This window comes from Cuculus canorus, chromosome 1 (assembly GCF_017976375.1).
Source record: "Cuculus canorus isolate bCucCan1 chromosome 1, bCucCan1.pri, whole genome shotgun sequence".
NCBI classification, from domain to species: domain Eukaryota; kingdom Metazoa; phylum Chordata; class Aves; order Cuculiformes; family Cuculidae; genus Cuculus; species Cuculus canorus.
The window spans coordinates 186,860,847-186,872,998 of NC_071401.1; the positions used below are offsets into that span (position 1 = coordinate 186,860,847).

The following is a 12,152-nucleotide window of genomic DNA, read 5'->3' on the forward strand; positions in this document are numbered from 1 at the left end:
TGGAGATTTAAAGTTTTCAACACTTTTACCGTTATCTTGAAGGCTCCCTGATGCAAGGCAGAAGCATCAGATGAGTGGGTGTCCGAGCTTTAAGGCACAGCCCCAGGTCCCGGAGCGGCTGGTGGGCTTAGGGGGGCTTCAGGTGGCCCTGCCAGGGCGAGAGAGGCATCAGCGTATTTTAAAAATGAAGAGCAAGATCCTGGAGGAAACCCAGAAGACAAAACTCCCAGACTAAAACTTGCAAAGAAAAACCAAAACCTGTGTTATCATGTAATGATTTTTATTCACTCACATAACATATATGTGAGATGTAAAAAGGGTTGTCATTCACTGCAGTTGTGAGGAAAACAGTTTATAATATTGGGCACTTGAAAATGTTGCAGGACGGGGTTCCTGTGTGCCCCCCCTTACCAGTGTGCAGTGCAGTAAGGGCTGCCTACCTCGGCGATTAGGTTCTCTGTGTGTTGACTCCTCTTCTATTCCTTCCCTTCAATATTTGCTTGCGTACACCCTTCTGCGGCTGTTACTTAAGTGTCTCTCTCATGAATTCTGGATCTTAAAAATAAGGGGTCATCTGTCTGGAAGGAGATTCATGTCTCCTGTAGTTGAAGGAGTAAATGGGTACAGGAAAGGATGCTGAGGTCTGCAGAGAAGAGCTCGAAGTTCAGGCTGTACTAAACACACGACAGAAATTCTGTGCACTTTCTCTTTTCTTTTCTGGATGTTACGTTCTCAAAATCTTTAAAGTTTCTACCCATGTGAATCTATGTTTTAAGCATGAATTGCATTTTTTCTTTGTCTTTTTTTCTCTTAACGCTTATAGGTAACGCGAAATCTTCACGTGTCCTGCAGACTCTGCCTTCGGATCGCGGCCGCAGGGCCGCCCCCGCCCTGGCCGGAGCGCTGCCGGCGGCCCCGGGGCGGGCCCGGCGCGGCTCCCCTCGCCCCCGCTCCCCTCCCCTTCCCCGCCCGGTCCCTCCCCCCGCGCCCGCCTCGCTCCGCGCCGCCGCCACCACCACAATGTCCGAGCGCGGTGGGTTCTACCGGCAGGAGCTGAACAAGACGGTGTGGGAGGTGCCGCAGCGCTACCAGAACCTCACCCCGGTGGGCTCCGGCGCCTACGGCTCCGTGTGGTGCGTGCGGGGCCGGGGGCGGCAGGTGCTGCGGGGGGTGGGGGGGGCGTCACCCCGGCAACCGCGCGCGCCGCCCCCAGCATCCTGCGCTGTCATGGCGGGGCCGCCGGGGGCAGCGGGGGTGCCCGGGGGACAATGGGGGAGCCCGGGCGGGGAGGGACGGCGCCTCGGGGCTTGGCATCGCTCGCCGTAAAGCCTTTCCCTTTTTTCTGCTCTTGCCGCAGCGGGTTTGCGCCCTCGGGCGCTCCCCGTGCACACCGGGCTATCGCTTTTCGCATTTGATGCGCGCTTGACTGTGGTTGTAAAAGGTTTGAGTCAATTTTGCGGAATAATAGCGGTGTTTAATGGTTTTCTGGGAAAGATTCGTGTTTCTTTTGTAAACTCGTAAAAGCTTTGAATTTTTGGAAAGAATAGTGGTGTTTAACAGTTTCCTGAAAAAGATCCGTGTTTCTTTTGTAAGCTGGGTAAGTTGGGTTGGAACTGGATGATCTTTAAGGTCCCTTCCAACCCGAACTATTCTATGATTATATTGTGGAATATGTAAAATTAAGTGGAATTATGTGGAATAATAAGTGGAAAATAAGTGGAATTATGTAAAAACAACCTATAATGGGCCTTTAAATCAAGGTACTACACCAAAAAAAAGATTTCTTTAGAGCTTAACTTTTTGCCATGGACTAAACTTGTGCGACAGTCGCTTGATTTTTTTTCTCTCCACAGTCAGATATCAGAACATTTATGGAGTTTTGTATTTCTGCTTTCTTTCTCTAGTGCTGTGAAATGCCCCAGTTACATGTAAACTGGGAATATGCATTTTAGAAAGCCTCCATTGATGATCAGTAACGCTCAGGACCAATATGAAGTATCCCCGAGGAGTTCTTTATTATTATTTCAGGCTTATGCTTGCACCAGGGAAGTCGAGGCAGATATTGTGACTGTGGTATCTGTCATTGTAGTTAAGCATACATACCCCTGCAACTGTCTGGTGTGAGTAGTTTCACAAGGACTCGGTTTGTTAAGACTACAAAATCTTAGATTACTTTCTTCTCTTTTTATTTTACAAACTAGGAGCTGGATACGCAGCAGGAGAGAAACTACTGTTGTGTTGCAATTAAACCTGCATATGTGGTTATTTTCCCTCTTTATGCTGATGTAGATTTAAGAGGAAGACCTACTCAGCTGGATTTTGTAATGAGATGTCAAGACTTTTGAGAAATTGGGAAGGAAATGAAAACATGTGGTGGCTGACTTGCAGCAGGGCTGGTGCTTTGGTTTTTTAAACTGTTAAGTGTTGTTAATTCATTGTACTTACTACTTTTCCGTCTGCAAAGCCAAGGGAATCCTAGTATTTTAACAATGGAGAAGCCTAGGGACTGGGAGATGCTGTAGGAAGGGTTTTCTCTATATGTTTAAGAGCAGAATACAGCAATAAAATATCACTCTATATTAATAGCCTTGTTAACATCAATGAACTACAGACCCAAACAAAAGCTTGGATGAGATGAAAAGGTTCACATCTCTCAGAAAAGCCATCTATTTTTAGTGTCAAAATTGATTATTTTTTTTCCCTCTGTGTGCATGTGCTTTACCCGGGAGACCCACAAGACATAATCATTCCCTTGAGTAACATGCTATATTGCTTTTGTGAATAATTTTACTCCTATTCACTAAAACATCTGAAAACATATTTAAGTCTTGCGGAAACCTCTGAAATTGAACAATTTCTTAAGTGCTTTGCTGAATAGAAGCCAAGGTCCTGAACTCCAAACACTGGCTTTAGAAGAGGAACAAAGTTGTTGTAACAAATCTTTTTCTACCTCAGAGGAATTCTTTTCTAGTCCTACCCTTTCCCTTTTTTACAGTAAATTATCGGTCACATCCAATAGACTTGTGTAACTGAAGTGATAACTGGTAATAGCCGTATTGTAAATATTTGCATTTAAGCTAACTCTGCTTGTCCTTTTTTTGCTTGCAGCTCAAAATCAGTAGAAGAGTTTGTGTCAGGAGGCTGTGTTTTGGCCCATTTTATTGACATTTTGTAAGTCTATTAGAATTCATGTTTGGGTTAGTTTTTACATGCAGATGCATCAAATGTGCAATGGAGATAGATATTATTATTTTAAAACAGATTTGCATTTAGAGAGGTATCTATATTAAGCACGGTGCTTTCCAGTATGTCTACCTTGGGTTTTATCTAGATGTGGAATAGGTAGAAAAAGCAAACCTTTTTAGCATAAAGAGCTCTACTGCTTTTCTCACTTTTTAAATGGCGCATCATCAAGAACAGTCCTTGGAAATCCACAGAAGAACTCAGCCACACTGCCAAGCAGAGTTGCACTTAGGCATCTAAGTGAAGAGAACTGTGAGGTCTTTCCCTCAAGTATTTCACCCTTGCAGCATGTTTTCTGTTACTCTTAACTCTGCAGAGGACTTCCTTTTACATGAGCTCTTTGGTGTGTCCCTTCAGTCTGGTGAATGTTCTATCATTTGCTGCTGTCAGATCTATTTTTTCTTTTAATTTATGAAAAACAGTTAAAGCCCTGTGGAACTGTGCTGTGTGTATGGTAGTTTAATTACATTTAAAATGATCAATTGAGTCTTCAGCAGTACCTTGTGGTTAAGTTTTCTTTTTTCAGGGGTTTTTTGTATATTAGTAAATATCAAATTTACACATGCAACTGTTTCTTTTGGAGTTGTTTTCATTTTGTGCTATAGCTTCGCTTATCAAGTTGAGGTTTTTTTTTAATATATTAGACAATTATTTTAACTCTTCCTCAAGGTGAAACTCAGTTAAATTTAAAATATTCTTGCAAAATGCATTTTCAGTGTCCACCTATTTGTATTTCACTCTCTTGGAAGTCAGAGCTGGATGACTCTTATAGACCAGTCACTGTCCCTAATAATTCTGATTTTTAAAAGCGTTTCTGATTTTATATGCAACATTTAAGCTGATAGCCAATTAGATGGGAAGCAAGCAAGCTTACTACTTCCACAAGTTAATCATCTACAACCATTTTGTTTCAGTTCTGGGGAAAAGAGACAATTCATGTTACGGGTCAAACTGTATTTTAAACTCTTATACCTTAAGACTCTGCTTTTCAGATAAGAATTCTGCCTGTGTTTGAGTCTTTTGACTGTTCGGTGACATTGCTTATGAACTGGATGCTTGCAGCATCTCTGCCTCCCTGCTGTATTACCCTGGTAGGTTCACTGTACCTGTCCACTTTTTCCTCTGGGAGCTGGCATTACCCCCTGCTTGAGATGGAGCTTCTACATCCTTTTTTTTTTTAAAGACTTCTTATTGTACCACAAATTATGTAATGTGGATAGGTTTTTGGTTTCCCAGTGGTTGTTTGGGGTTTTTTTAAAGCCTGTACGCCTCTTCATGTCAGCTTTTGTAAACTGTCTTCCAGCATGCTTAGTCCCAGGTTTGCCTGGGAGGTATAGACGGCCTTCTGCAGCATGCTGTCTCTCATCTCTCCAACAGGTTGTTTCCAATTAGCATATTGCAACTCTGTGTTCTGCCTCTTTGGAAAGAACAGACCTTGCAAGGTGAACCAAAGTGAGTCCAGAGCTTCTTCCCAACGGGAAACTCTTGCACTGTTTCCGCAGAGGCCACTGGCTTCAATAGTACTTACATCACACTCTTTCAATTTTAAGAATATGCAACATATGTACCGTATTTTAAAAAAGAGGCCAGCTAAGTCAGAGTGATGGCACAGGCCTCAGTTCAAGAAAAGCAGGAAAGCAAAGCCTGCCTTAAGTCATCTATGCAATGCAGCCCTTCAGCAGGTCTCTCTATCCCACTAACTTTACGTTGCATGCTTAACATCTTTTAAATTTTTGTCTCGGATAATTTAGCTTAAAGATAGAGGAAGGCGAGGTGATGTTCAGACTTCTCTTTTGCTTTGAGTAATTACAGGTAGAAGAACAGAAGTGGAAGGGTTTAATCCTGAAGTCTAACCCCTTTCTCCCCGTCCACCGTATCTTGTGCTCGTGGTTTGTCGCTCTCAAGTGTTTTAGGGGCAGTAGCTTGCAAGACTGGTACATACCATTACCAATATTGTCCTTTTCACATTGAAGACCTCTAAGGAGATGCTGAGACAACTTATTAGTGTGTGAGGTTTTTAGAAGCTGATGTGAATTGTCTTTGACTGACAAAAAGAAAAATTCCTTCATCCAAGATTGTACTTGATGACTTCTGGATTATTATTGTGTTTTAAAGGACCTTTTATTTAGCTGTAGTGAATCAAAGTATATGATTTCAACTGTGAGATCAGGTTACTCGAGTTACGTATCCCTGTAACATTACATGCTAGTTTAAATAGTAAATGCTGAGATAAGCTTTTAGAGTAGTAGTAACACACACCTGCTGTATGTAAATACAGCTGGAAACTGGAGACTGTATAGCTCTCTAGAGGCTAAAGGCAGAATCCCAAGCAGATTTAGAGCCAGTTGATTTCAGTGGATTCTGTTGGGGCTATTCCTCTTGCGGATTGGGTCTTTTGTTTCCAATGCAAATATTGGGGCTGACCTTCATCCTATATATGTTTATGTTTCTATTTTATTGGAAACATTTCAAACAATATTGTTAAAATGCTGCTGTCCACTTTTTGTTAGCACTTGTCTATTTTTTATATGCATCATTCAGAAGGAAAGTTTTAAAGTTTTTCGTTATTTTTCCAATAGCTGCAATAAGCTGTTCTCAGCTTATTCAAACCCTTGTTTGAAAACTGAGAGAGGTGAAGGCTGATAGAAGAGTCCCGTCAGAGGCAGGACATCTCTTAAGAGTAGGATAAGGATACTTAGAAACAAGGTCCTGAAAGTGAGGTTGGGATAGGGAGAAGAGCTAAATAAAAGGAGTTGCATGGTGAATGTTACAGGTCAGGAGGAGGATCTTTGCAGCAGCATGAACAGGTGAAAATAAGTGAAGCAACAAAAAAATATTGCAGAGTGAGAAAGATCCTCAGAGGAACGTGTTGAAATAGCTGTTTGGGAATGAAGACGCAACAGAGTTTGCAGCTACAAAACGAAGGGAGGTCAAGAGTTAAAGAAATTTTGTGAAAGAACATGAAGGCAGAGCGAAGAGTGTTTCTGAGCACTGGCCAGGAAGACATCACTAGAGAGTTTGTTGAAAGTGGTCTTGTTGGAGTACTAGAATGGAATGCAGATTGCTTGTCACTCCTTTGTCTAGTTCCACCCTGCATATCTTCTACTTGTTGGAACAGCACATTTACTGACTTTGGATAGGAAAGGGAAGTGGCCCGGTAGTTAGCAGGGTCAAGGTTCCTATTTGAAATGAGAATGGCTAAGAATACTTTTAATGAAGGAGACTTAATCAGGACGGAGGTGTTTGTGAAGAAAGATAAGAAGGGCTGAGAGTGGCTGTGAAGGAGATCTGTAGGTACGATGTTGCCACAAAGCCCATGGAGTAGTTTGAGAGCAGATAAGAAATATCCACATGTGTGTGAGGAGAGTGGTAGAGGGAGTTGTAAGAAGGGTGAAGAAAAGGCAAGCTCTAGAAGTGAGGAAGACCGCTTTGTATTGTGCAGATTTTCTTTCACGAGGAATTAATGAGGCCTTTTTTAGAGAAGGGGCATGGGATGGAAGAGAAACGAGAGGCATGAGATGAGTCAGTTGTGGCAGAAAGTAAGCAAGGATCATGGAATTACAGCCTTCCATGTTACTATAGGAATACCCTAGCAGAATAAGAATTCTCTGCAGAGGGTCTTCTCCATCCCTACTTCAATATAATTTATTATAATGCGCGCCTTCCTGACCCGATGGTGCAGCAGTGGCACAGCTAACTGCTTTCCTATCCTGCTGTCAGTCATGATTGTGATTGTAGTTGGCTGGGGTACACAGTCCCTATTTTAGAGCCCTTGAAGTTTTAGGGCCTGATTGCTTCGATACAGCCTGCAAGGAACTGTTTGCAATTTCAGAATCTATCAGCTAGTTGGTGCCAAAAATCCAGCATCTTAGTTCTGCGTGTACAGTTAGGAAGGGAGAGGGCATTTCAAAACCTCTACGTGACCTGGAAACAAATTGTTGCCATTTAGTGAGAGAAAACAGGAAATGTGAAGGAGACGTGGGGGGAGAAATAGGAAAAAAGGAGAACAAGAGTAGGAGTGAGATTATGCCTGTTTAGGTTTTTTATAATGTATTTAAAAACACCAGTAGTTTTCATGTTAAACTTTGTATCCAGATTAACCATGAGCATTTCTGGCTGTAGCTTTGAAGCCCACAATTTATGAATACCTGTCAGTCTTTTTTTTAATGAAGTGCTTAATAGAATGTATTTGTCATTAGCAGTGTACTGGCTTAGTGACAGCTGACAGATTTTCTTGATTACGTACTGACAGTGGGCTTAGTTTATCTAAAACACATGATTATTTTAGTATCCATCACTTGGTTGCACTTGATGAGGAAGCTAACAGCTTATAACCCCAACCTTCTGTATGTTTTTCTTACGATCGTGATTTTAAATGCATCGCTCCCACTGATAGAAGCTGTACTGTTTATAACTTCACCTAGAAAAGCGTGACTGCTCCTCTGTAAAATTATTTGAATATTTAAGTCACTCTGGAGACATGAAAGACAGATCAGAAAATAAAAAATAACTTGTGGATTCAGAGGCTGATACAGCATTTTTGTGATCGTGTTGTTACATCGAAAGGAGACTGGTGAAGTATTCGATAAACATATGGATAGCAATTTTTTTTTGTATTTTTCAGTGTCTACTTAAAAGTGTGTGCGTGTTTTATGTTGATTATGGAACAATTATGTTGCATATGTAAGAGATTTTGTGCTTTTATAGTTAGATCTAGTGGTAAATTAATCTGAGCTAATTGACAGTGATTGTGCTAAAGCTAAAACAATTGAGTGTTCAGCATGTTGTGTTGGAATAATATCAAACTGATGGGACGTAATTTTACAATACTATAACCTGTCATCATCAAGCAAGGGGTTTTTTTCCTATAATGAGAAGATTAACATGTCGTTTCGGAGCTGCCCACTGCTCATCCTCCCACCTTTGGTCTTGCTACCATCTCATTTTTCTTTATGGCTTCCTTCTAGGGCAGGTTGTGATTTGTGTTGTTTAGTAAACAAGCACACTCTTTACCTTAAATCTAGCTCTTAGAGGGTGGAAATCAACAACTCAAACTGGCATAAAGTAACAAAACATGTATAAAAAAGAAACAAATTAGCTGTTTCTTGTTTACTTTGCTGCTTACCTTAAGCTTATGGTGGCCTTTTTCTGTTGTTCTCTTGTTGCACTGCCAATAGCTATTATGGACCATTTTCTGGTATTGGACAGATGCTGTGTATGCTTTTTTTAAGACTATTCTACATCTCAATAAAAAGTAGTTGTTTATTTTAAAAAAAAAAAAAAAGTTGTATTTTAAAAAGGAAGAGCAAGATCCTGGAGGAAAGCCAGAAGACAAAACTCCCAGACTAAAACTTGCAAAGAAAAACCAAAACCCGTGTTATTCATGTAATGATTTTTATTCACTTACATAACATCTATGCGAAATGTAAAAAGGGTTGTCATTCATTGCAGTTGTGATGAAAACAGTTTATAATATTGGGCACTTGAAAATGTCACAGGATGGGGTTCCTGTGTGCCCCCCTTACCCGTGTGCAGTGCAGTAAGGGCTGCCTGCCTCGGCGATTAGGTTCTCTGTGTGTTGATTCCTCTTCTATTCCTTCCCTTCAATACTTGCTCACGTACACCCTTCTGCTGCTGCTACTTGTCTCTCTCATGAATTCTGGATCTTAAAAATTAAGGGGTCATCTGTCTGGAAGGAGATTCATATCTCCTGTACTTGAAGGAGTAAGTGGGTACATATGAAAGGATGCTGAGGTCTGCAGAGAAGAGCTCGAAGTTCTGACTGTACTAAATACACAACAAAAATTCTGTGCACTTTCTCTTTTCTTTTCTGGATGTTACGTTCTCAAAATCTTTAAAGTTTCTACCCATGTGAATCTATGTTTTAAGCATGAATTGCATTTTTTCTTTGTTTTTTTTTTCTTAACGCTTATATGTAATGGGGAATCTTCATGTGTTCTGCAGGAGTGTGACCCCGTGAAGGAAAAACTTGTGTTGTGCTGCAGTGAATGAAATAAAAATAGAAACCTAGAGCAACGTGGGGAAAAATCAGACCCAGCATCAGTGTCACATGGAGCAAATTTAAGGATCTGCTTGTGTACAGCATTCTCTCCAGCTCTGGTGTAGTGTGTCCAACCACTTGTCAAACCTCTGATGACTTAGGGATTACAGCCTTGCAAGCTGGGACACTGAATAAATTGAAATAAAATTAAAAATAAAAAAAATCTGAAAAGTTAGTTTTCTCTAGTTTTCACACTTAACCCCTAATGAATAATTTAGAATTAAGTATACCTAACTATTTGTGCAGATATAATGTTTCCACAAGCCTAAAATCACTCTTTGCAGACAATCAAACCTTGTGGTTATCTGCGGTGATGGGGATGTAATGTCAGCTGACATGAGAAACCTACAGTAAATGAGGAGTTCACTGTAGGGACAAGACTGGCACCATGTACAACCAGCTGAGGTCATGCCTTCGTTTTGCATCAGCTAGACCTCAGCTGATGAGCTGGGAAAGAAGAGAAGTTGGTAGACTAAACACTGCATTCCAGCTAAACTCTTTCCAGGCATTTTTGGGTAGTACTGTGCCCAGCTAAGAAGCCCTCTCTGACCCCACAGCTTTAGGAAGTTCAGGGGCCGGCTCTAGTCCAAGAGGACCAGTTGATCCCAGGAGCAGTTATTCCTGCATTGGAACTGGAGTTTACTAAATACGATATGAGTTGGCTCCATGCATGTTTTGTTAGATTGGGCTCCTGCAAGCAGTCCTCCAGCTGCTGAAGCAAATTTGATCCTGAAGGCTAAGTAGCCATAGCTGAATAGTGTGCTTCTAATCCCAAAAGCCCTGAAGGGTCTGAGCAGGCTGCGCATATGGATGGCCTGTCTGTCCATTATTGCTGCTCTGCAACCACACAGCATAAACTGTCTGTGGATACTAGGGAAATCACTGCATGTACAGCTGTGTCTATAAACATCAGCTACTAAAAATCCATGCCCCATCAGAAGTTCTGAAGTTAGCATGAAGCTGTTAAACTCCTGTGGGTTTTGCCTCCTGAGCTTTTGGACTGCATTAGCTTCCTATGTTCAAACATTTCTCTGAGAGCTTAAGAACTAAGAAAACAAGCATATAAATAGAGGCTTGTATTTCATCTAGTGAAACTTTAATAGAATTATTAAATATAGGAGTTGACAGCACTGAAAAGGTAGGTCTAATTTAAGCAGTGATTGAAAATCACACTAAGGAAAAGTCTCTAATCTGTGTGAAAATGGTGCCATCACTGTAAGAAGAATGGCTTTTTATCCTTGATCTTGGAAAGGACAGACAGCAAAAAATATGTCACTGCAAAGGGTCTGTGTCAAGAACATCATATCTGAAAAAGCTATAGCTAAGACTGCTACAAAGTTGTTGCTTGTAAAATAAAAAATAGTAAGATTTGTGTTTCTTTTTAAATTATTGTAGAAACTGTCTAAAGTGGTGTTGCCATATACAATCAAGGGACATGAGCATATTGCTGTATGGTAATGTAAGAAATACTGACAATATGCAGTTAAAAAGTCACTTATTTTCACTGCCTACATCAAATTAAATGTCAACAGTAAAGAATAGATTAGAGATCGGAGATGATATCTCTATAAAATCGTCAAAATTTATCTCCATTGTACTGTTCTGACTTGGTAAAGGAGATAACATAATAATTAGAGGTGAGACACTTCAGAATGCGTAGCTTCAAAGAAAAATAGGGAACTGGCTGAACCATTGGAAGGATGATTTATTTCCAGGTCTAAGTGAGTATAAACCAGGTGTAAGCACAAGTGGTTCGCTGAAGCCTATGCTCCAAAGCACTCAGAGCAGTAGAAAATAACCTTGCAAAAGAAGAAGGTGCTGCAAAGCACTGCCAGGTATTTGTGGGATAATGCAAACACCAAGAGAACGGCAGAAAAGCCTTCTCCAGTCTAGATGCAGAGGTGGGAAGGGTGAGGGTTGAGCAGGGTAAGGGAAGGTGGGAGTGCCTAACCCTTTTCTGATGCATTAATAAAACTATTTAACAGCATGTTGTGAGTTTTGGGGTGTGAGCTGTTTTGAGTGGTTTTACTCAGGGGCTGGTCACAGGCAGGGTTTGCAGGTGCCAGGCAAAGGTAGACACAAAGATTTGCCGTGACTGGATCTATAGAGGTTCTGTCCAGTGACTACTCTGAAAATTATGAATACTGTCAGGGAAGTCATGCAGAAAGGGAAGACGTTCATCCTGCCACCTAAGAGTTTATTTGGGGGCCCATGAGGGGTTAAGGGGACAACCCAGATTGTAGCTATGAGGATATAATAACAAGAGGGGGAGACCAAGTCTAAGAGGCGTAAGTACAAGTCATCCCTGAATCTGGCAAATGAGAGTTCAATCAACATGAAATCTGTAGTTTTGAATGCGTCACTGTTAATAACTTGAATTATGATGATGGCAAACCAGGCAAGGAAAGAGCCTGAAGGCATTAGCTCTCATTATTGTTTGATACAGTTATTTGACTGAGGAGGAACTCATTTAAACCAAGTCAGTCCCTGGCCTGTGCAGCTTCTGTTCATGATTCTCCCATTGGAGGTCCCAGGACTTGCCATTTGTTTTCTTTTTATTTTTATTTTTTTCCCTTTTCTCCTTATATGCTTCCATCCTGGGTCTAAAAAGCTGCTGTCGTAAGAATTACTAAAGGTAAAAAAATAGTGCTTTATGCCATCTGAAAGCTTAGCAGCCTTGAGTCATATGGAGGGTAAAAAGCAATCCATCTTAAAGATCAGCAGTTTTTAAACCACTGAAATGCACATTTGACCTCAGAATTGGGAGGAGAGGGATGTTTGTCATGATAATAGGATTTAAAGCCTATTTCCTCTTAGCCTTGTATAATGTGCACAGTATTTCACAAAC

The 12,152-nt window shown here is 41.1% G+C and overlaps 1 protein-coding gene across 2 annotated transcripts in view; it reads left to right on the top strand.

Annotated features, from left to right (window-relative positions):
* Positions 1–970: 970 nt before the first annotated feature.
* MAPK11 (mitogen-activated protein kinase 11) overlaps positions 971–12,152 on the top strand; it is a 31,719-nt gene continuing 20,537 nt past the window's right edge. The window contains exons 1-2 of one of the 2 annotated variants that reach the window (XM_054056375.1): positions 971–1,133; positions 3,109–3,171. In XM_054056375.1, coding sequence (XP_053912350.1) covers positions 1,021–1,133; positions 3,109–3,171 — 176 coding nt within the window. In that variant the 5' untranslated portion in view covers positions 971–1,020. The remainder of the gene's footprint in view (positions 1,134–3,108; positions 3,172–12,152) is intronic. The other variant, XM_054056376.1, reaches the window with a different exon arrangement.